The sequence below is a fragment of the Molothrus aeneus genome, chromosome 17, assembly GCF_037042795.1.
Source record: "Molothrus aeneus isolate 106 chromosome 17, BPBGC_Maene_1.0, whole genome shotgun sequence".
NCBI classification, from domain to species: domain Eukaryota; kingdom Metazoa; phylum Chordata; class Aves; order Passeriformes; family Icteridae; genus Molothrus; species Molothrus aeneus.
Genome location: NC_089662.1, coordinates 7,403,209 through 7,427,460, shown reverse-complemented (window position 1 = coordinate 7,427,460; position 24,252 = coordinate 7,403,209). Strand labels below are relative to the sequence as shown.

The 24,252-nt window shown below is 60.2% G+C and overlaps 2 protein-coding genes across 2 annotated transcripts; both read left to right on the top strand.

Moving 5' to 3' along the window:
- Positions 1-437: 437 nt before the first annotated feature.
- LOC136564108 (WAP four-disulfide core domain protein 2-like) lies at positions 438-2,393 on the top strand. Its single transcript, XM_066561882.1, has 4 exons — positions 438-555; positions 817-951; positions 1,975-2,127; positions 2,211-2,393. The coding sequence occupies exons 1-3, from the start codon at positions 468-470 to the stop codon at positions 2,124-2,126; spliced, it is 375 nt and encodes a 124-aa protein (XP_066417979.1). The 5' UTR covers positions 438-467; the 3' UTR covers position 2,127; positions 2,211-2,393.
- Positions 2,394-6,944: 4,551 nt separating this feature from the next.
- On the top strand, positions 6,945-12,478 carry LOC136564088 (balbiani ring protein 3-like). Its single transcript, XM_066561859.1, has 13 exons — positions 6,945-7,020; positions 8,015-8,164; positions 8,377-8,520; positions 8,778-8,918; positions 9,228-9,362; positions 9,461-9,604; positions 9,714-9,857; positions 10,053-10,202; positions 10,294-10,440; positions 10,523-10,642; positions 11,171-11,305; positions 11,391-11,525; positions 12,471-12,478. Exons 1-13 carry the CDS (start codon positions 6,945-6,947, stop codon positions 12,476-12,478), a joined length of 1,629 nt encoding a protein of 542 aa, XP_066417956.1.
- The last annotated feature ends 11,774 nt before the right edge of the window (positions 12,479-24,252 follow it).

Genomic DNA, 24,252 nt, shown 5'->3' with positions numbered 1-24,252 from the left:
CCATCAGCGCCCCAGGCCAGGGGCTCCATTCAAGCTCATGCCCGTGGCCGGGGCGGTGCAGGGTGAGCTGAGCAGGGACGGGTCATGCCCCGCTCCTGGCGAGCGGTACCACTTCATCCCCAGGGCCGATCCCTGAGGGCAGGGCCATGGCGACCCAGCGGCCCGGCGGGCTCGGCGCGGGGCTGCCTGCCTGGGGTCCGGCGTGCGGGGGCCGTGGCCAGGGGTGCTTGGCTGCTGTTCCTGCCGGGCGAGTTCTCAGCATGGCCGCCCAGTCTCCTCGAGGCTCCCCCTCCCTGGTCGGCAGCCAGCAGCAGCAGATACCTGATACTCGGGTTGTGCAAGCGCGAAGGGGGAGCCTGGCCCTGCCCGGCCCTTGGGAGCCACCCGGAAGGCCGAGCCCGCCGGCCCCACCTGTGGAGGAGCTTAAAGGCCGGCCGGGCGGCCACAGCGCAGCCGGTTCCTGCACCATGCCCGCGGCCCGCAGCGTCCTCATCTTGGCGGGGCTCCTGGCTCTGTGGGCAGAGCTGTCGGCAGCATCCGCCCAGAATGACACCAGTGAGTATGAGCGCATGGCCCAGCACGGCTCGTCACGGCACGCCCGGCGAGCGGCCAGCATCCATCCCTCCCTCGCAGCCCCAGGGCAGCCGGCGTGGGGGCCGCGGCGAGCACCGGCCCGTGTCCGGCGCGGTTGGGCTCGGCAGCATCCCTGGACCCAGCCCTGGGGCCGGGGCAGCATCTCCCGGAAAGGGACGCAGCCCTCGCCCTGCCCGGCGCCGGCCGCCCCCGCCTGCCCACGGCCCCACCTTTGCCTTGCAGCCAAAGCCGGCGTGTGCCCCAGCCCGGCGACGGATGCGGTGAACTGCACGGTGGGGTGCCAGTCCGATGGCGACTGCGAGAGCACCCTCAAGTGCTGCCCGGCAGCCTGCGGCAAGGCCTGCCAGAAGCCTGACGGTAACACTGCCTCCTGCTCCTGGCCGTGCTGCCCAGGGTCGCTGCCGCTGCCACGAGCCAGCAGCCCGTCCCAGCCAGCAGCACGGGTGCTCCAGGGCGCAGCGGTGGCCACAGGCCTGGGTGCCCGATGTGTGTTCAGCTGCAGGACTGGGGGCTGTATGGAAGCCCAGCAGACTCGGGGTGTGCTCCTGCTGGGCCACACTCACACCTTCCTCCTCTCAGCGATGCAGGGGCTGAGTGGACAGCCCTAAATGATGCTGGGGCTTGGGTGGAGGGTGGGGTCTGAGCCATTCCCCATTGCAGCCCTTGTTGCCTGCTCAGCCTTGTGGGCAGCTGCCAGCCCAGGATGTGGGGGCACCGTTCTTTGCTCACCACAACAGTCCTGGACAGCAACCCAAGGAGATGGGTGCAAGAGCTGGAATCCACAGGTGCAGACAGATGGATGTGACCTGGAGGCTCCAGTGCCTCCATGGCTGCCTGCAGGACAGTGCTGGCTTGGCTGCACCACAGTGGAGTGCAGCAGCATGGTGCAGAGCCAGAGCTCAGTGCCAGTGGCAGGCAGTGGGACAGTGGGGCAGGGGCCCCACACTGCTTGGGCAAAGGCTGTTTGGGGGGCCTGTGATCCTGGCTGAGGCCTAGGCTGCGCCCCCATGCTATGAACAAACAGCCTGGGCCATCCATGGCAGTTGTAGAGGACAGCAGGGCCAAGGCCTCCATCATGTCTGCATGCTGCAGCTGTGCATCCTGTGCCAGCCCTGTGTCCCTGAGAGGGAACACTGGGCACAGGGACTGTTGGGGACCACTATGCTGTGTGGCCTCCCTGACCTGTCCCCATCAGGTCCAGCTGACGAGGAGTGCCAACAAGCGGATCTGTGGGATGGGGGAAATGCTGGGTACCGTGGTGGTCCCTCCTCCATGGCAGATAGGGGCCAGCACCATGCCCACAGCTTTGGGAGCTGCAGGGTAGGTCCTGCCCCTCATGCCAGGGCCAGCAGGTCTCAGCCATGTTCTTTTGCCTTTCAGAGAAGCCTGGCACCTGCCCACCCGTCAACCCGGGCATCCCCATGCTGGGCGTCTGCTCCAACCAGTGCAAGACCGATGCCAACTGCTCCGGGATCCAGAAGTGTTGCAGGAATGGCTGTGGCAAGGTCTCCTGTGTGACACCCATCCAGTGAGGTCAGTTGGGTGCATTCCAGCCCCAGGGATCCCACAGTGATGCCTATGCACCCATCCTGCTCACAGCCTCTGCTCCTTTGCAGGTGCAGCCACCTCCTGCCAGCCCAGCCACAGGGAAGCTGCTGCCTGATGCCCATCCCTCATGCCCTGGCCGTGGCCCTGCACCACCCCTCCGGCTTGGAGCCTTCAGCCTCAATTTTCTCCCTGGGGTTCTCTGCTCAGGGCAAGACCCCTGCACTCTCACCAATAAAGCAGCTTCTCCCTTACACGCTGTGGTTGCCTCTCCATCCCACACTGTGGCCACCTCTTTGTTCCATGCTGTGGCCACCTCTCCATCACAAGCCATGGCTGCCTCTCCATCCCATGCCAGGGATGCCTGGAAGGGCTTCACACAAGCAGCAGCATTGATTGACTCTGTCATGCCTCCAAGGGTCCTGTGCCCTGCCTGGGGCTGTCCCATGGGTCCATGGCCCCAGCTGCCCCTGCACACTGGCTCCTCCACCTTGGGTCCTCCACCATGCTCAGAGCACTGTCAAGGTGCAGCTCTGTCTGTGTCCCATCAGAGCAGAGCTGCTCTTTGCTCTCTGCAATGGCCAGGGGACAAACAGGCTGCAGTGTGTGCTCATACAGGAGCATCACCCAGACTCCTCCTTATCTCTGCCCTCCCAGCCTGGCCATGGCACCTTGCCCACAGCAGAAGCCTGAAGGAGCTTTTGGCAGTGCAACCCACATGCCACAGTCCCATGCCTGCCCCTGCCACATCCCTCCCCACCTGCTCGAATCTGGGGGGGCTCCTGTTCCTGTCCTGCTTTCCCCTGGCATTTCCTGCTCTCCACAGGTCTCCAGGGGCCCTGTTTCTTCCATACCTGCCTGCTCCTGCTCTCAGCCCCTGGGATCAGAGCATGTCCCTCCTGCCTGGGAGGGGCTGGCACCCCCAAAGCCCCTGCCCTTGGCAGAGCCATCCCCTGGGACTGAGTGAGCCCCACACCTTGCCCAGCACTGCCCAGGGTCTGGTGCTGTTTCCCCTCTCTGTGCGGTGCAGGTGCAGGCTGTGCCAGCACCACAGCTCCACAGCAGCTCTCCCTGCTCCATGTGGGCCAGGAGGGAGCCAGTGGACACTGAAGACTGGGACAGGACACTGCTCCTGTGTCCCACCCATGCTCTCAATGGTGTGGCTCTGGGAGTGCTGGTCAGCCCTTGGCACAGCTGCTCACAGGTCACCAGTGACCTGGAAAGGGAGCTGCAGATGTGTCAGCCATGGGCCACGAGCCCAGCACTGCGCCAGGAGTCTCCCCCAAGCTGAATTGTTCATGCCCAGCACTCCCACAGTCCCGTAACTGTGCTGCCATGAGAAGGAGCAGCTTGGCTTGGCCAGCCCCCACTCCAGCAGGGTTTAAATCCCAGCCCATTGCCCAGAAGCACATTGACTGCAGCGCAATGCTGGGCCACCGCACCCTTCTGGTGCTCCTGGCACTGCTCACCCTGGCCCAGCAGCACAGCCCCAGGGACCAGGGCACTGCCCTCACCCTCACTGCGTCCCCACACCGGGCCCTGCAGGAACGCTGGACCCCCACTGCCCTTCCTGCCCCCCCCAAAGAGGGTAAGTGCCCGCCGGGGGCGAGCGGAGCCCCCTGGCCCCCCAGGCTGTACTGCCTCTCCGACCATGGCTGCCCTGGTGCTGAGAAGTGCTGCCAGATCGGGAAGGTCTGGACCTGCCTCCTGCCCACCACAGGTACTGCTGCTCACTCCGACGGATGGCAGTGTGAGGATCGGGCAATGGGTGGGATGTGGGCTGGTGCCTGTGCCTGGTGCTCCTTGGTGCCCCTGGAGCAAGCCCTGCTCCCTGGGACATGGCTGCATGGAGCATCTCCCTCTGCAGAGAGCCCGGGATACTGCCCCCGTGCTGGCAGTGCCATCGGGCCAAGCTGTGGGACAAGATGTCACAACGACACCACATGCCACTCGGGGGAGAAGTGCTGCACCCGCGGCTGCTGCACCCGCTGCGTGATGGCTGAGCCAGGTGAGGTGTCCTGGAGATCCCCCCCATGCCAGGCTGAGAATGCCCTGGGGCAGCCCCAGGGGTCTGCAGCCCCCATTGCACTGTAGAGGAGTTGTGGGCAGTGGGGGCAGGCTGGCTGCAGGCCAAACCCTGAGCCTTCCCTCCAGCCAAACCTGGGCTCTGCCCACGGAAGCGTGCCCAGAGCAGAGCTGCTGCCTGCCCCAACCGCTGCACCGATGACCGGGACTGCCCTGGGGAGCACAAGTGCTGCTTCTCTGGCTGTGGGCTGGCCTGTACCCCTCCAGACACAGGTACAGCTCTGCCAGCCCTCTCTGATCCCCACGTCCAGCCTACCACTGCACTGGTGCTAGCCCAGCTCCCCCCTGGCAGAGCCCAGCGTGTGCCCAGCCCTATTGTGGACAAGGTACAGCGGCTGTGCCTGGCCAGGTGTGCAGCTGGTGGCACCCATCCAGGCCCCAGGGAGTGTGTGCCACTGGCTGCAGCTCCCAGTGCCACACGCCTGCCCTGGGCACAGCCCCAGCCCTCAGAGCTGCCCCTCAGGGTGCTGTGGGAAGGGATCCCCATGCCCAGCTCCTCTGTGATGGGTGGGAGATGGCTCTGAGTGTGTGAAAGGCTGAACCCCCTCCTCACCCTCCCTCCTGCACCCTTCTCAGACTGCAACCAGAGCAAGGGTTGTCCTTCACCACTCCAGTCACCAGCTGGGATCCCATACTGAGCTGTGACTGGTCTCACTGGGTCAGACTGGTACGGGTGTGAGGCTGGTGACTGAGGTCATCATGGTGCTTGGGGAAGGAAGATGGAGGACAGGGACAGGATGGAGACCAAGGCCATGCCAGGAGTGGGACTGGGGAGAGAATCCCGGCACAGCTGCACTCTTCCCTGTCACCAGGGAGCCACCGTGCCACAGCAAAGCCTGGCGTGTGCCCCACGGTGCTGCGGGGCTCTTTGGGGCCCTGCCTGGAGCTGTGTGACACTGACAGTGACTGCACTGGGGACGACAAGTGCTGCACCACTGGCTGTGGCCACATCTGCAAACCACCCACCAAGGGTAAGCCACCAGCACCCTGTGGGGACGAGACCCCTGTGCCCCCTGCCTACCTGACACCGTGACCCTCGGGGGGCAATGGGAAGCTGGGGACTGAGCTGCTGTCCAATGGGGCAGGAGCTCAGTGAGGAGCTCACCCCTGCAGGCAGGGCAGCTCCCCCACCCTGGAGGGGTGCCCTGAGCCCCTCACCCCTTTCTCTCTCCACATGTGCCAGCATGGCCAGGTCTCTGTCCTCCTGCAGCAGAGGGTGCTCAGGCAGCCAAGTGCCTCCTCCTGTGCCTGCAGGACAGGGACTGTCCCCCTGTCCCCCCTGCTGCCTGCAGGGCTGCAGCTGGGTCTGCATCCACCCACTGTGGGGTACAGTCCCGTCCAGCCTGCTGCCTCCTGGCTCCAGCCTGGAGGGGACAGAGGGGGTCAGGGCAGGAGCACCACAGGGCGTCCCATCCCTCAGAGAAGGAGCACTGAGGCATCCTCACTGACCACCTCATTTCCCTCTTCCAGGTACAGCGTAGCCATGTCCAGGAAGGGCTGCACCAGGAGCTGCCATTTCAGGGTCATCCTCCACCCCACTGCCACTGCACCCATGGGCTGAGCAGAGGTGCTGGTGCACCCACACCTCTCCCTGTGCTGGACCCTGTTCCCTGGCAGGATGGCACCAGCAGTGACTCTGATGCTTCCGGTCATGGTCCCTGGCACCTCCAGCTGTGCCATTAAGGGCTGCATGCTGCCTGCACCACCCACAGCCAAGAATCCTAGCAACCCTGCATGAGGCAAAACCCTGCACCCACAATGGCCCCTCTGCCCCACAGCACTGAGACACAATAAACCATCCCACAGGCACCTCTGCTCTGGGTCACCATCCCTGTTCTGTGCTCTGGTTCCCACAGGTGCTGGCAGCCTGGGCTTCGTGCAGGCAGGGAGGTGCAGGCAGCCATCCCTGCATGCAGGCACTGCTCGAGGGCAGGGAGAGGGTCCCAGTTCCATGCAGGTGATTTCCAGGCATGATCATTCCATGGTAACCATCCTGCTGGGCCTGGGGGCTGCATAATGTCCCCTCAGCAGTCATGGGCTGGAAAACCAGTTCCCTCAGATTCCTTGTGCCAAGGAAGGGCTCATTTGCATCCCAGAGTGTCAAAACCTGGTGGGAAAAGCAGTCACGGGTCAGGCCAGATGGAGCCCCCAGACAAGGAGGGGGCAGGGAGAATCACTCGTGTGCCAGGGGCCATGGCAGGACCTGCTTACTCATGGTGCTGGATGCCAAGCAGTCCCTGCATGGAAGCTGCCGTTGGCTGAAGAGCAGCACCATGGCAGCAGAGCTGTTAGAAGCCCTCATGCTGCTCCCACAGCCATTCCAGGACCAAGCCATGGAGTCTATCCACAGCCCCCACTCCAGGGAGCAGAGGGGTGAGTGGGGCTGGAAAGAAACCCAGAGAGGGAGTGACAGCCAGCTCCAGCAAGGATGGGGTGGTGCAACATGAGGGGCAGAAGTGCCTGACCCCATCTGGCCTTCCCAGTCCCCCAGGTCACCATGACCCCAAAGCAGGGCTTGGGCAGAGATAAGCGGGGTGGCTGGCAGGGCGCCGGTGGGTTCTGGGAACTGCCCCTCCTCCTGCCCCTCCTGCCCATAGCACAACAGCCTGCCACAGCAGGCAGCTCAACTTCAGCTGTCCTGCCACTTCAGGCGCCCTGACACAGACTTTAAACCAAGCCCCAGCTCAGCTCCAGACATGCACAGCATCCCCAGCCGCAGCATGAGCCCAGGAGTTTTCCTCCTCTTGGGCCTCCTCATCCTCAGGGCAGAGCCGAGTGTAACACCAGAGAAGGGTGGTGAGTACCAGGAGTCAAACCCAGCAGCTGCCAGGCACAGGCAACCTGGGAGCAGCTCCTTGCATCCCAGCCCCCGTGTCCCTGCCGTGTCCCCTCTGGGACCACGTCCCAGCTGGCTGCAGCCCCTGCACTGGAGCCCTGCTGCCTGGGGGACCCGGCCCCCACCCCAGGGTGCAGGTGTGCATGCCCTCAGCCCCGTGGGCACCCCCTGCGCCCCACGGGCACAGCAACCATCAGCTCCCAGCAGTGCCACGTGCAGCAGGGTCTCTGCTGCATCCCGGGCATAGACCCTTGCTGCCACCCCCCCGCCGTGGGACAGTGCCCGGGGCGGTGGTGCCAGCTGTGGTGTGGCTCTGCCCACACCGAGGCACGGCCGGTGCCTCTTTGTTTGAAGCGAGCAGCTGCTGTTTGCAGTGAAACTCCAGCAGCGTCTGTTTGCAGCCCAAACACCCGGACAGGCTGATGGCAGAGGCGGCTCCGCCACAGCCCCGGCTGGCAGCGGGAGCCGGGCACGGGCGCCAGCTGGAGCTCGCCTGTACCAGAGGCAGGGCTGCCCCACGTTTCCCAACGTGGCCAAGAGGAGCACAGGGTGCCAAGAGGAGGAGGAGGAGAAGGAAGAGGAGGAGACGGCAGCAGTGATGAGCGTGCTGCTTGCAGTGAGGATGTCCGCGGCAGCAGGATGCTCAGGAATAGATCCTGACCTCCAGCTGGTGCTGGCTTCACCCTGACAGGGCCAGTGACCCTCCTTGTGGCACTTGTGAGGGCACACACGGGCCGTGCCACCCCGCACCATGACATGCCATGCTACACCGTGCCACACTGTGCTGTGCCATGCAGGTCTCGGTGTGGGGGTCCAGCAGCCCTGGGCCATGATGCAGAGAAGCTCCAGCCCCTGGGCTGCAGTCCCTCCCTGCAGAGAGATCCACATCCTGCTTCCCCAGGGATGGAGGATGAGGGGCTCTGGCACTGTCCTGACATTGCCATCCCAACGCAGGGGACTCCCAGAAACCGGGGCGGTGTCCACGGGACTTCATGCGCTGCTTGCGCCTGGAGTCCCCGCTCTGTGCCAATGACTCCAGCTGCCCCGCTGGGCTCAAGTGCTGCCTCTGGGAGTGCCGGCTCCGCTGCATCCCCCCGGCAGAAGGTACGGCACCGCGCGACAGCCGCTGACACACCTCTGTCCCGGGGCAGCTGGCACCCCTCTCCCTGTCCCATTCCCTGCGCGCTGCCAGCAGCCTCCTGAGCGCCGCTGGGATGTGTGGATGGGAGGCACAGGGGTCTGGCAGGGGCAGGTTTCCTGGTGCTGCCCTAGGACACTGCAGTGCCGCCTCACCTCTCGGCCCCTCGGCGCTGCAGAGAAGCCCGGTGCCTGCCCGGCAGCAGCCCCCGAGGGGCTCATTGCCCCCTGCTCCTTCCCCTGCCTGGAGGACAAGGACTGCCTGGGAGCGCAGAAGTGCTGCCCGCTGGGCTGCGGCTCTGCCTGCCTGGAGCCGGCGCAGGGTAAGGACCCGGCGGGGCCGGCTGGGTGCCCTGGCTCACCCCAGGGACCCTGTGTGCCATGGTTGTCTCCCCGACGCTCTGGCCCCTGGGGCAGCACACGGTGCTTTCCCTGCCCCGGCAGCTGTCGACAGCTGCCGGGAAAACACCGGGACGTGGCCGCAGGCGCCAGGAATGTGCGGGTGATGACAGGAACCCGGGACCCCCGGGGCAGGCAGGGCGGCCAGTGCTGAATCGTCACAGCCCTTCTGCCCTGTCAGCCCAGCCCAAGCTCAGCCAGGGCCCCACGGTGCAGCCAGGACCATTCCGGGAGCGGTGCCGAGGTGACAGCGACTGCCCCGACGCGCAGAAATGCTGCAACAACAGCTGCGGCCACCAGTGCCTGCCGGGAGTGCCGGCCGGTGAGGCAGGACGGGACAGCATGGGACACCTGGGACAGCATGGGACAGCATGGGACAGGATGGGCAGCGAGGGCGGGGACACGGCTCAGAGACCGGGAATGACGCCGTGGGGCAGCAGCCACCATAGCACAGAGCTGTGGCACAAACGGGACCCCTCACCCCATGCTTGCCAGGGTGGGCTCTGCCAGGTCTGGGGTGGGGACACACTGCACAGCCCCCAGGTGGGCCCTGGAGTGGGGAGGGAAGGGGACAGTGCAACCAACCTCTGGTGAGGCCACCATCGTGCTCTCATCCTGCTCCACGCTGCAGAGGGCACCAGCCCTGCCCCAGTGACCCAAAGGCCACTGCAGCACCAGTGGGGATGCCTCAAGGACAAGGACTGTCCCCCGTTCCACGTGTGCTGTCACCAGCTGTGCACCAGGCACTGTGGGGCAAGCAGCCAAGGTGAGGGGGCTGTGAGCCGCCCCAAAGGCTCCACAGCCCCACGTGCCCTGGTCCCCACGGCTGTGTCTCCAAGCAGCCACCCCACTCCATGCCTGCAGGGAAGGATGGATTCTGCCCGGTCCGTGCCGGGCTGTTCCCCACTTACAACTGCAGAGCCTGGTGCCGGCACGATGACGAGTGCCCCCGAGAGGAGAAGTGCTGCCTCCGTGGCTGCGACTCCGTCTGCCTACCCCCATCCCCAGGTGCCAGATACGGGCAGGGGTGTCCCCCAGCTCCAGGGACTGTGACACTGGGTGGGGAAGACCCGCTGTTGCTGCCTGCACTCCCAGCCCCGCTGCCTCCTGCCCGCAGAGAAACCAGGAATCTGCCCGCTGGCTGGGGAGGCTCCGCTGGCCCCGTGTGGCACCGCCTGCACCAAGGACTGGCAGTGCCCGGGGGCTCAGAAGTGCTGCAGCAGCAGCAGATGTGGCTCCGTGTGCTCAGCCCCTGAACCAGGTGAGGAGACGGTCACTAGAGCAGTGATTCCACCGAGAATGGTGGGATCAAAGCTCCTGGGCACAGGATGTGGGACGGCGCTGCCACAGGGCAGGCATTCAGAGCCCCGGGCCAGGACAGCCGAGGCGGCACAAAAGGAGGTGCCTGCAATACAGGGTGGTCCCTCCTCCTGCTGTCTCTTTCTGCCCCTCTCAGAAAAACCCGGTGAGTGCCCAAAGGTGAGGCCACAACACGCATCGGAGCCGTGCACGGAGATGGACTCCTGCAGCCACGACAGGGACTGCTCCCGGCAGGAGAAGTGCTGCTTCTCCGGCTGCGCCATGCGCTGCACCCGCCCTGCCCAAGGTGAGCGCGGCTGCCCGGCCACCAGCACAGGGAAGCGATGTGACAGCGGGGCTAGGACCTCTGCCCTCACCCGCATGCCCTCCTCGGGCAGAGCACCCCGGGGAGTGCCCGCGGGCAGGGCCGTGCTGGGAGCTGCGGGGCCGGCGCGGGAGGCAGTGCCTGGATGACAGCGTCTGCCGGCGAGAGGAGAAGTGCTGTGACACCGGCTGCGGCCGGGAGTGCGTGCCCGTGCCCAGAGGTAGAAGGCACAGCTTGTTCGGGGGGAGCTGGCCCCAGCCCCCCAAGGGCAGCCAGGTGACAGCACGGTGGTGTCCCTGCAGACAGCGGGGACAAAGCTGATGGCCGGTGTGTGGAGGAGTGCCAGGCTGATTCTCAGTGTCCCCGGGGGCAGCGGTGCACCAGCATCGGCTGTGGCCACGTCTGCATGGACATCCCTGGAGGTGAGAACCAGCCAGGCCCTCTGGGAGAGGTGTGGCTGCCCTGGAGTGCCCCGTGGTGAGGTGGCCCAGGCCAGATGTGCCCCAGCTGGGTGATTACCTTGCAGGCAGAGTGGGAGTGTGCCCCATCCCCAGGGAGGGGGGCACGTGCCTGGACCTGTGTGACTTCGACGAGCAGTGTCCCTGGGGCCACAAGTGCTGCAGTAACGGCTGCGGCCACGTCTGCACACCAGCCTCTCTGCAAGGTCAGCCCCTCACACTGCCCAGCCCAGCAGGGACAGAGCCCAGGGCCCCTTGGCACCCACCCCAGGGCATCCTGGCCCTTCATCCCCAATGAGGACCCCTCACCATGACCACACTGGAACCCTGAGCTGGCTCTGCCAAGGCAGCTGTACCTGTGGGGGTCTCACACCCTCCACAGATACGATCTGCCCCCATCCTTCTTTCCATGCCTCCCCCTCTTTCTGTGCGAGTGATGAGCACACACAGCCTCAGCTTAGTCACCAGGTGACCATGCTGCCCTGCCCACAGAGCAGGACACTGTGGCTGTGCCCCAGCCCAGTGCTGAGCACTGCTCAGATGAGTGTGAGGCCGACTCTCAGTGTCCCTGGGGACAGAGGTGCACTCGCACCTCCTGCGGCCGCGTCTGCCTGGACACTCCTGGAGGTGAGGAACTGCAGACCCAGTGCTGCCCCAGGAGACGTGGGGTGTCTCAGCCAGGTGGTCCATGGCAGGGTGTTCTGCCCTGCAGGCAGAGCTGGAGCGTGCCCCAGGCCTGGGGGTGGTGGGACCTGCCTGGACCTGTGCAGCCTGGATGAGGAATGTCCCTGGGGCCACAAGTGCTGCAGCAACGGCTGCGGCCATGTCTGCATGCGGGTGTCTGGTGGTAAGGAGGCCTGTGGCCATCATAGACCCCCAGGGCTAACCCCCAGGGTGCCAGCTGACCTGTTTGAAGGGCACAGCCCTCAGCATGCTCCCAGCTCAGCATCACTGTGAGGCCAGTTCCCACTGCAGCCCCATTGCTTTGCTCCCAGCAGATGCATTTGCAGGGCGAGGGGATCTGAAGTGATGCAGAGTGGGAGGGAGCTCTCATGGAGCTCTCATGGCTGCAATTGTGGCCACTGGTCCCTCACTCCTGCAGCCTCATTGCTCCCTAAAAGCACATCCTCCTTTTCAGATGCTGTGTGATGGGAGAGCAGCTCCTCTGCAGCAGGAAATTAGGGGACATGGGACAGTCATGAGCCCCAGCTGGCCTGTCCCCTCCCCACCACCTCCAGCAATAAAGTGTGTGCTTGATTTTCCCCAGCTGCCCCGTGTGGTCCTGGAGTGGCCTTGAAATCACCTGAAGCCTCCAGGGCCAGGAGGTTCAGCCAGAGTTGGTGCCACAGGATCAGTGAAGCAGTGCAGACACAGACCAGGGTCAGGGCAGGGCAGGCACAGGCACCACCCCAGGCATCCATCAAGGCAGGAGCTGTTCCTCCTCTGTCATTCAGTGGCTTCAGCTCCCAGTCAGGTCATGTCAGCAGCTGGAAGGCTGGGCTGGGAGCCCATCTGTGGCAATGGGAGCTTCAGGGTGGTGGCTGGGTGAGCCCTGCCGTGCCATGCTGCTGGAGGCACCCACCACCCCATGCCCACGAGGGAGGAGTGCCCAGAGGGACGGGCACTGTCTGCTCCTGCCAGCACAGGCAGGAAGGACCAGACCCAGACGTGCTCATCCAGGGACCTGTCCTTGTATTGTCAGAGTCCAAGGGGAGGGACAGGCTCCTCAGCTCAGGCACCAGGCATAGGAGGGGGCATCCGTGCTGGAATGGACACATATCCCTGTCCTTAGGCCAGTGAGCCTCCCAGGCAAGCCACAGCCCCCAGAATGGCCACCCAGGCCCACAGCCCTCATTGCCACCAGCCCCATGGTCTCCCTGTAGGGTCAGGGATGTGGCCACCAGCAGCAGCTTCCCCCAGGCAGGGGCTGTGCAGAAGCCACCACTTCCCAGGCCAGCACTGCCAGGCACCTGGAACTGAGAGCTGGGGCATCAGGAGAGGGGCCAGGAGCAGCTGCCACCTGTGGCCCATGGCCCACAGCACAGTGCTAGTTACTGACATGGGAACAGGCCTGGAAGCACTCGCCCTTGGTCTCAAAGTTGTTCCTGTTGCCGCCGCAGCCGCCATAGATGAACTCCTCACACTGCTGGCTGGAGGCGTTGAAGAAGAAGCGGCGGAACAGAGCCTTGCAGTTCCCACAGACTGAGGGCAGGTAGCAGAAGTCTGCAGGATCCAAAGGGGACAGGCTGAGCCAGGGCAGGGGGGACACATCACCACACCCAGCGCTCTCATGCCCTCAGACAGCCCTGCACAGTTCTGGTTCCCTTTTACTGCCATACCCTTGGTGCCCAGAGCACACAGCTCTGCACACACCTGCCCCCAGCCCCACACACCAGCAGGTTCCCCATAGCACAGTGTGGTGACCCCCAGGGTCTGCAAGACCCATCAGGAGCTCAGGAACACCCAGGAACATCCCAGGGACCTCCCTTCCCAGTTTGCTACCCCATGTCAGCCAACACCCCTCCTGTCACCCACCCCTGTGAGTGCCACGCTGCCACTCCAGAGCCCCAACCACCACTGAGTTCTCACCCAGCACTGGCTCCTGGCATGTGTGGCCACACTTGCTGGGACAGCACTTGGTGACTCCGTGGCAGTCGGCATCGCTGGTGCAGCGCGAGCAGGAGGCACCCATGTGGCAGGAGCCACAGTCCTTGTCCAGCAGGTCCTCCACCTCTGGGATGTGGTAGCAGTAGCCAGGCTTTGCTGCAGGACACAGTGGCCAGGAGGCTGCTGAGAGGCACACAGCAGGGGCCACAGCAGCCCCCAGTGCCCCAGGCTCCCACAGTCCCTCACTTGTGGGCACCTGGCAGCAGATGGGGCAGCGGGAAGCACTGGGCAGCAGTGGCACCCCAGAGCTCCCCTATTCCCGGGCCATGACCCAGCCACACTCACCCATCCCCAGCTCCTCTCGTCCCGCTGCGTGCGGGGCCGGGCTGGAGCGCCTGGCCAGGGGGAGCAGGGCAGCAAGGAGGAGAAGACAGCCAGGTGGCAGCTCCATGGTGCCCTGGATGGCCGGGTCTGGGCCCGGGTGTGGTGGGCTGGGATTTAAGGTGAGCAGGAGGGGCGGAGGGAGCAGGGCTGGTGCCTAAACCAAGCTCATACCTGCCATGCAGGTAATGAGCCACACCTAGGCAGGGCCTGGTCTCCCTGGTGGCATCCTGGCCACAGCCCTGGAGCTGGGGGGACCGGTAGGACAGGACAGCTGTCCCGGCACAGCCCTCAGGGAGCCCAGCTGGGTGGCAGCAGCACAGCCAGGCTGGGCTGGGGACAGCACCAGCAGCTGCTTGGGGACAAGCCTGTGTTGGGGACGGACACGGGAAGGTTGGCACTGGCCTCTCCATTGCCAGGGATCGTGACAGTGCCGTGCCAGGGCATGGAAAGCTGCTAGCTCTGGAGCGGCCATCAGGCAGGGAAGGGCTGGGGCACAGCACGCTGCAGCACCGCTCTCCCCGTGCTCCCTGTGGTGCAGGTCCTGGGGAAAGGCTGTGCCAGAGGTGAATCCCTTATGGCTTTCCCCCATGCTCCCTCCCGTCTGACAGAGAGCATCCCGGGCAGGACGGGCCCATGCTCAGGGCTGAGCCTGTAGGTACCACCTCGCTGCCTACCATCGTGCCTGTGGAACGCAGCTCCCGCTGATGCTCCCATCCATCCCCATCCTGTCCCTTTGTCACCTCCTTCATCACCCTCTCTCGGTTTGGGGCCGTCCCCTTCACCCGCGGCCTCCCGCGGAACAGCAGAGCGGGGCCGTGCCCTGTGCCCGCCGGCAGACCCCTGCTCCTGGCAGCAGGGTGGGGGTCCAGGGGCTGCATCGTGCCTTGGTGGCCCCCGGGGCTGGGACACGGCTCGCAGCCGGCCCCGGGCGCTGAGCTGGGAGGCTCCCGCCGGTAGCCGTGGGTGGGCGTGGGGTGAAACCCGCCAAAGGAGGCAGAAACACATCAAGATGTTCCCATTCAGCAAGAATAATTGTTATCCTAATTACTGCCGTAATTATTGTCCCAAGGGGGAAGCGGAGGGCGAGGAAAGCTCCCGTGGGGAGGGGCCAGGAAAGTCGGAGTCGGGTGGGGTTGGGAGGGCGGTGCCGCCCCCCGCCCACCGCAGCTTTTCCTGCCCGTCCTGCGAAGCCCCAGGATGAGGTCGTGGCAGTGTCCCCGGCTCGGGACACGGTGACGTGACCAGCCCTGAGCAGGGATGGGAGCAAAGCCGGAGGGACGTGCCGGAGGTGCAGAGTCAGGGGGGGCAGTGGGAAAGACGCCCCTGCACAGGGACTCGGCGACCACCCTCGGCGGCCACAGCGCCAAAATCCACCGGGGCTGAATTTTTCCTGCTGTCTCCCCGGGGAATCGCAGCGGCCAGGTGATCATGGACGAACGGATTGGGTCTTCCAGAGCAGCCCCGCCGGTCCCTGCACCGGCAGTGGCAGCATGGCCAGGCTGGATGGATGGATCCACACCACGGTGGATGCAGGGACGGTGCCAGAGATGAGGGGGGGCTGCTCCCAGGTAGATGCTGAGGTTTCACATGACAGAAAACCACTTCCAGAGCAGGACCTGTGCCGTACCCCCTTGTCCTGCCCCGACACCAGGGACCCACAGGGTAAGTGATGGGTGCAGCCAGGAGGGCAGAGCCACCAGCCAGACCTCCTCTATGGGAAAGCAGTGACGGGGTACCCAGGGAACACCCAGGAATGCGGCACCTCCCAGGAATGCGGCACCCAGCAGGGACAGGGACAGGGACAGGGGCAGCCTGTGCCACCGGGATGATGTTCCTGGCCAAGCGAGAGTGGAACTGAGGGGCCGAGCAGGAGCACACGTGTCCACACCTGGCTGCCACGTGTGCACACACACTCACACACGTGCAGAGTGCACCCTCCTGCCTCTCCCAGGGACGGACACTCCCGGAAGGCTCTGTCAGGGAAAGCCCCGGCAGCTCCGGCGCTGTCCTTGCCACACCTCGCAGCGTCCATTGAGGCCATGGAAGGGGCAGAGGCAGCCTGAGCCCCGTGTGACGGGAATCTGAGCACCCGGACCCGCTGCTGCAGCCCCGCAGTGCCCATGCAGAGCCCCCATCCCTGTCCCCAGCAGCAGGAGCCGGTGGCCCTGGAGCTTTCCCGTGCCCAGGTGTTGGGCCAGCTGGGCAGTGCCTGGCCAGGAGATGCAGGGCTCAGGGGCCGGTGGCAGCGTGGGGCTGTGGACCGTGTCCGATCACAGGACGTCCCTCGGGAACCAGCGATTGTTCCCGGAGGCAGAACAATGCCCGGAGAGCTGCCAGGGCACCACGGGCTGCTCCACAGCGCCCGGCCCGGGGAGCTCCTGCACTGTTTCAGCGGGCCAGCCCCGAGCAGGGTCCCCCGGCCCTTTGCTGCTGCCTGCCCCCCTCCTGTCTCCTGCAAGCGGAGTGGCACTGGCTGCTCTTGCCTTGCGGCACAGCGGGGCTCACCTGGGGCTGCACGGAGCCCAGCACAGGCAGCAGCACCTTCCTGCCTCCCCCGAGGCTCGTCCAGCCCAGCTGCCCGCGGGAGGGAGGCGGGGGACGGGAGGGTTCACGCTCGGATGGAGCGTGTCAGGTGCTGGAGCATGGGCCAGGTCATGGGCACCAACCTTGTGCCCCAGGAGGATTTAAACCCCTGCCTGTGCCCAGGGAGGCAGCCCCTACACTGCCCATCCACGCCATGAGGCTGCTGTCCCTGCTCCTGCTCCTGGGGCTCTGCTGCCTCTGGGCCCGGCTGGTCTCCCCAGGTGAGCACAGGGGGGCACAGGGGGGCATAGGTGGGCACAGGTGGATGCAGGAGCCAGTGGAACCACTTGGCTGCAGGAGGATGTGCAGCCAAGGGCACAGAGACCACTGTGACCATGGCTGGGAGTGCAGCATCCCACCTGTGCTGTCTCCCCTATATCTTTGCATGCTGCAGAAATGATCACCAAACCCCCCACAGCTCCCTGAGAGAGCTGTCTGGGGTCTCTGGAGCCCTCACCCTCAGGGTCCCACTGTGGGGCTGACAGATGTGCCCAGTCATGCTGCACAGTGAGGGCCTGAACACGGATTCTTGTCTTTCCCAGAATTCACCTAGCCCCCACCTGGACCCGGACCAAGGACCCAGTCTGTGCAGCCAACCCACACCAGACAGCCAGACAACAGCTGGACAGCGGGACAGCCAGCCATGGAGGGCTCCATCAGCTGCTGGATAATCACCCAGCCTCCCAATCCCACCTCAGCACCCTCAGCTCTGTGCTTGCCATAGGGGTCTCTGTGCCCCCTACCCCAGTAAACCCCGTCTGTGATGAACAATGTCTGGCTCCTGCTGCATCTGTCTCCTGGTGAGCCTCCACCAGCTTCTGAGAGACCTTCAGTCCCTGTGGGAGGGATGGGGTCCCTGCTCAAGCTTTGGGAGGATGCTTGGGGAGCCTCAGGGAGCCACAGATCCTATGGGGAGGTTTCCTCTGGTCCAGAGATGCTCTGTGGGTCCTGGGTGGGAGCGTGCCTGGGGCTGTCTCTGGGGGTCTCACACAGGGAACAGAAGCATTTTGCTGTGTAGAGGGCCCTGCTGAGCCCACCCTGGGCAGGAGCAGCACCAGAGGGTCCCTGTGCAGGAACAGGGCTGGGGCAGCCACAAGGACCTGGCTGTGCCAGGCACTGACCAAGAACAGCTTGTTACACCCAGCCAGTGGCCACTGATAAATCCACTGTGGGGGATTTATCAGGAAAGAGAAGGTCCTGCCCAAAACACCACTGGTGCCCAGGACCAGCCCTGGTAGAGTGAGGCAGAGGAAGAGGCCCCTGCACCCACACTCTGTGGGCTCTCCTCACCTCACATGTTCCTTGTAACCTTCTGGCATCAGTCAACAAGAGTAATCACTGTCACCAGCACCATCACTGTAACCATCATCAGTGTTAAAGAAAGTCTTGACACCAGGCTCTCATCTCCATCAGATAGATTTATTGGCACAGATCAATCATGAAATCTGGTAGCTGGAGCTGCAGCCTCAAAAGGAGGACCCCCAACAAAGAAATCTCTGGGTAATTATACCCTTAGAGTGTAAACTCCCCATCCCTCACGTGACAGTCCAGATCAAGAGTCTCGTTAGGCTCTGGGGTCTTCTCACTCTTCATTATCTCACTGTTTTGTTATCAAAACAGGTCAGTTTTGGTGGGGGTTTCACTCAGATCTGTGGTCCATGTTACAATGTGGTTGTTACAGTTCATACACCATGATCTATGGGCTGCCCACTCCAGCTATTCTATTTTAAGTCATATTTAAGCTCCAGCTTCATCTATTCTAGTATAATGTTCAGATTGTCAGCCCTGGGTTTCACTACTCTCTTTTACCTACACAACATACCCACTATGGTTCAGATAAAGTTCAACTTGCACCTGACAGGTCCAGCTCCTGATATCAAACAAGCACTCAGCTACTTTCAAATAATAGAAAATTTTCAGCAGTCGTGATCACCACAGTCATCATCACTGTTTTCATCATCATCATTGCCATCATCTGCCTCCCTGTCAGGTCAGATCCAGGATTCTTTCCCTCCTCAGGCTTCTCCCCCAGCAGATCTCTCCCAGATGCCTCCAGCTTCCCACCAGCCTCCAGCTTTGCTACAACCTTTAGCTTTTCCCTAGTCACAGTCTTCCCTCACATTCTGGGGTTTCTTTCCCTTAATTTGGTTTCTTGCCAGAGGAATTACTATAAACAATTAGCAAAGGTTTACACTCCAGTGGGAGTTTGTTAAAGGTATATTGTCCCTTCTCAAGGAAATGCCAATTTTTGTTTCCTCCTCTAATAAGGGGGCTACAAAGGACACATTTTTCATATCCAGTACTGCCATCCATGGGTGTGTGGCTGCAGAAATCCCACTTCGTGCTGCAGCAGAGGCTGAGTATTGTAGTACATTAGTGATTGTTGAATCAGGGAGCGCAGGTGCTGCACAGAGCACACACTGCAGCCTCCTGAATTCAGGGCTAGGGCTGGCATTTGAGCCACAGGGCCATACCCTGCTGGACAGCAGACACCAGGTTTGGCCTTTCAGAACACCCAAATGTTTCACTATGATCTCTAAGTGCAAAGCAAGTGGCTGACATACACTTCATGCCAGCACATGTTCTTGCCCAGGGGCTGTGAATTAACCTGGGCGGTTTGGCTTTTGGCACTTGTTCTGTTTACTCCAGTAACTTTAACTCTTTGCTGACCAGGATAAACACCCAACAACAATCTGTTAAAATTGAATCTCGTGCTCCTTTGTCTGTTAAAAATTGCATTAATTTTTGTCCAATAGCATGAGAATGTCTGGACCATTATTTTGTCTGCCTTAATAGGACTTCAATTGCCAGATTTCAGTCTGGCCTGGCTTACAGCCATAGGGCTCTTGCAGATCAGTCATCTAAATCAAATCAAATGGGGCTGGTTTGGAGTATAATTTCCCACTCTATCCTAAGGTTCACTGGTTTCTTCTGTTTCTCTAATGAGTCTGGTTTCATATTCAGGGGGATTTGAAAGAAACAAAGAACAATCTTCTCCAGGTTCACTATGGTCAGGGCTACCCCAAATGTTTCCAATCTCATTCTTCAGGGGATAAAAGTTAATTTTCTAATCTATACAATGTCAGAGGACAGGGAGTCCACATAAATATAACTTCAGTCTTTTCTTCTGACTTTTTTTTTTCCTTTTCTTCCTGTAGCTTTTCTTCCTGTTTATGCAGCTTCTCAATTTTCAAAGACAATAATACAGCTTCTTTGCAACCTTCTATTTCTCTCTCAGATCTTGTTTCTCTCTGTTATAGTTTTTCCTGTCCTAACAGGCAGCTTCTGTGCAGGTTCTAATATCTTACAAAAAACTCCTTTGCTCTTTTCATCTTTTATACAGTCCCTGGCCACCTTTAGCTTTTCTTCCACAGCTTTCCAATCCTGCCAGTTTTCATCATGTGGAGTACAAATTTGAAAGAAAATCATTAAGCACATTGCTCTGCATCTTCCCTCAGCCTTGGCTTGTCAGTAGCCCACAGCACTAAATCTCCTGAAATCCAGGGTCAATGGATAGAAATTAAAACAATTGCTGGCTGCCCATTGATAACAGGACTCACATAATTTGTCCAGATTGGATTGGGGCAGTTGCAGGTGAAGTAGCAGTAGCAGTGAGCACAGAAAGCAAAGCAAGAGGAACAGACAGTGGAAAATCCTTTTCAGTGGGCACACAGGGAGGAGCAGGGTCTGGGCTAGAATTTACCTCAGGATATCATGCACCAACCCCACTCCTGAGATGCTGCTTTTCCCAAGCTCAGTTATCCCATCCATATCAATCTGCCCTGTGTACCAGTCCTGTAATCTATGCTGAAGGCAAATCAAAACAATCTCTGAAACCCCCTGTGTGGGCCACACTTCTGCAGGTTTTGCCCCAGCATATCAAGTTATATATGGCCATTCCTCCTGGCATAATATCACTGTGAATTTTAGAGATCATTTAGTTGTGCCAACTATCTTCTCCCTGTTCTGTAGTACCTCAGCTAAGGGCAGCCCCTTCTTATGCCAGGTACATAGCTCATCTTTCCCAAAACCCACAAAACTCAAGCTTGTAGAAGGCAGGACTTGAACCTCCTTTAGAGATTTGACACTTCCTTACTCCAGAGCTCCTGGGTGAAACCATCCACTGCTGCAAATTTGGATATCGGGTGCTTGGAAGAAAAGGGGCAAGTGAACAAGTGCCCCCACTTGAGCTGCCAAGCTGTTAAAGAAATTTTTGACACTAAGCTCTCATGTTCACTAGATAAGATACATTTATTGGCACAGATCAAGCATGAAATCTGGTAGCCTGAGCTGGATGCCACAAAAGAGGAACCCAAAAATCTCTGATCCCAGGGCAATTACATCCTTACAATCTAAAATCTCCACCCCCCATAATCAGAATCATTTTCATTGCTATTGGGGTGATCATATTCATTGTAATTGGAGTCATCATCTTCACTGCTATTGGAACTGTCACTGTAGATGTCATCATCACCATCTTCATTGCTACTGGAATTTTCATCACTGATGCCATCATCATCGACTTCATTGCTATTGGAATTTTCATCATTGATGAGATCATCACCATCATCATCGCCATCATCACTGTCATTGTCCTTGCCATCAGAAAGGTCATTTTTAACACCATCATCACCATCTTCATTGCTCTTGGAATTGTCACTGTTGACACCATCACCACTGTCATTGTCACCATTACCACTGTCATTGTCCTTGCCATTAAAAAGGTCGTTTTTATCACCATCATCACCATCTTCTTTGCCATTGGAATTGTCACTGTTGACACCATGATGATGATGATCATCATCACCATTACTGTCGTTTCCACCATGATCATGATCATTGCAATCACAAAGCTGATTTTTATTGCCATCATCACCAGTTTCACTGCTATTGGACTCACCAGTTTCATGGCTACTGGAGTCACCCATTTCATTTCTATTGGAGCTGTTTTTGTCATTGTCAGGCACCGTGCTGGGCTCTCTCCCAGGCTCAAGGCTCAGGGTGCTTCCCAGCTGCCCTGGTGGTGGCCACCCAGCTGGAGCTACTCCATGGAACTCTGTAGGAGAGCAGAAAGCAGCAGCATCAGCCCCAGCATGCTGCCCTTCCATCCATGCTCCCACCCAGCAGCCCAGTTAACCACAATGCTGTGCTGTCTCCTCCTCTGCTGCTTTTCCTGGTGGGTTTCCAGGGCTCTGCCTGACCCCTGCTGCCCTCAAGGCTGAGGTAACTCCCCATGCTGGTGCCTCCCAGCTCACGGCAGTGTCACGGTGGGGCTGGTGCCTGAGGGTCTCTCCTGGGCACCTCTACCCTGGGGCCAGCAGCCACCCATGGCTAGGGAGTCAAGGAGAGGTGGCACTGTGCCACAGAGGTGCCACATGGCCTGGGTTCAACCCACCCCACTCCCCCCATGCCTTTCCTTGCCCTCACAAGGCAGCAACCTGGCACCTGCCAGCACCTGCAAAACACCTGTGATTCTATGAAAATAAGGAAAAAACATTCTTAAATATTCCTCCCACCCAGCCGTACTTGCCTGCAATGGGTGCTGCCTGCAGCTGCACCCACAGGGTGAGGAGCCCCAGCAGGAGGATGCTTGGTGCCATGCTGATGAAGTCTGTGTCCAGGGCTCTGCCAACCTGCAATTTAAAGGGGCTTGCAGGCAGCCCGGGTGCGGGAATGGGAGGAGGCAGGCCACAGGTGACTTCAGGAACCTCCCACATTTCCCTCTAATTCTGTTTACCGAAGAGCCACTGCAGCTCCACCCTCAGCCAAGGCAGGAGCAGGATCCAGACCTGGCTGCACTCCAAGGAGGACAGCACAAGGACTGATGGACAGAAGGGGGAACCAGGAGGGCACAGAGGCAGATTCTTCACTGCTGCTCTCAACAGGAATCTCCACGATGACCTTTAGCAACAGCAGTGACCCCAGCACCAGGCTCTGCCCCAGTGCTGGGCTCTGCTGCAGGCAGGAGCCTGTCCTGGCCCTGCCATCCCAGATGGAACAGGATCAGGGCAAGAGCACCTGGCAGCAGCACCAGGAGCTCTCTCCTTCCACATGCAAAATGCCCTTCATTCAAGGCTCCTGTTTCACATGGGGATTCTTTGCAGATTTTTGTAGGTCAAATATTCAAGGCTTCATTTGAGCACCTGTCTCTGAACCATCCCATTCCCAAGCAGAGTGCTCCAGCTCTTTCAGAGTTCCTACTGTCAGTTGCCAGGTTCAGGCACACAAACGAGCTCAAATCTCCTGAGCAAGTTAATGCTGTCCCCCAGACCCATGGTCCTCCCCAGGACCCCCCTTATCACAGGACAGCCTACGCAGCTCAGCACACCCTGGGCAAAGTCAGAGCTCAGTGTGTCTTTCCCCCAGACCAACCAGACCCCATCAACGTGGCCTCCATGCAGCTTTTGGGAACTCCTGAACACGAATTGCAGGATTTTGTGTCCAGGCATGAGAGTCCTATTAATTTACACACAAGCATTCAATAACCACATGAATTTGCAATGGGAATGCACAGTTACTGTATGCACCAACACCAAATTAGGTACTGTCCAATGAATATCTGCTCCAATGAAACAGTGCTGCACTAAAATAGACCTCTCTGGAGGAAAAGGGGTCTTCAAGCAAAGGAGCTCACCTGAGCTGAGGAGAGCACAGGAACTTGTCTGCAAAGTGCCAGCCACACTGCTGGCCTTCACCAGAGACCCACACTCAGAGTAAATGAAAATTAGATGCACTGCCACACTGCCTCCCCTTTCCTCTGCATGTGATCTCAGGGTAAAGACATATTTAAGATGTTTGAGACAGCAGATTAAGCTTAACTAAGATCCAATTCTGTGAGTGCTAACCCATTTAAACCAAGTTATTCTCCAGTCACCCAGGAGTGCAAGTTGGAATCTAATTTTCCAATTTTTTTCCTTCTCTATTTAATTATTTCTTTCTGAATTACACACAGAGCAATGTGCAATGAATAGGGTAGGAGAACTTAAGGACTGGTCTCCCCAGGGCACATCAGCACCAAGCACAAATGGGTTGGAGTTTCTGGATAATAGACAAAGTTTAAATTTGCAACTGTGGGGTGAGTGAAATTAATTGGTTTGAGATTGATGTTATTACTACAACTCTAACCTGGCACTTGACAGGAGGGCTGGAAAAGCAAAGTCATGCTCAAAGTGCTTTCCACCAACATCACATCAAGACAATGCAGGGCCAGCGCAAGGGAAGGAGCACAGCTCTGCACAAACCTCCACCAATCTGTGTGGGAAGAGGGTTCATGGCAAGAAAAATGCTTTAAGTACAGGTTGATCCTTCTCCTCCTGCTGTGACTCAAGGTGGATGCAATTCCTCCCCGAGCCACCCATGTCCATGGAGATGTGGTGCTCCACACCTGCAGCCGCCTGGCGGAACCCGCCGGCCCGGTGCTTATCACGGGTTCCTGTGGCTGTTAATCACCCCTGAGTTGGGCACCCCGGGGCAGGCACCGCTGGCCAGCCCGTGTCAGCAGCTCCAGCTCCCTTCCACGCACCTGGAGAACCATCTGGAACAACCTGAGGGATGGCAGGGCTCCTTCCGACCTCAGGAATGCCATGACAGAGAGCTCAGTGCTGCTGCTGTCCCCGTGCTTGCCTGGTGGTGCCTCCTTTTGGGAGCAACATCATAATTCTGGCACATTTCTGTTTTAGCAGACCATAATCCTGGATAACATTTAGGGAGCTAATGGGGGAGAATGTCTGACAAGCAAATTGCTCTGATGAAATAAACACCTGAGGATACTGAGGGTCAGAGGGACTCGTCCAAAGTCTCCCTGAGAATCAAGCAGGAACATGGGTAACCTCAGCTGTGAACCAGGTGTTTGTGTCTGGCAGACATGTACCTACCACACAGATCCATGGAAAAATTACCATTAGAAACCAGGGCCTGGAGGAGACCCAAATAAGGCACCACATCAGTTAGATTTAGGTGATCCCTGAGAGATGTTGCTCTGACACACTCTTGAAAAGACA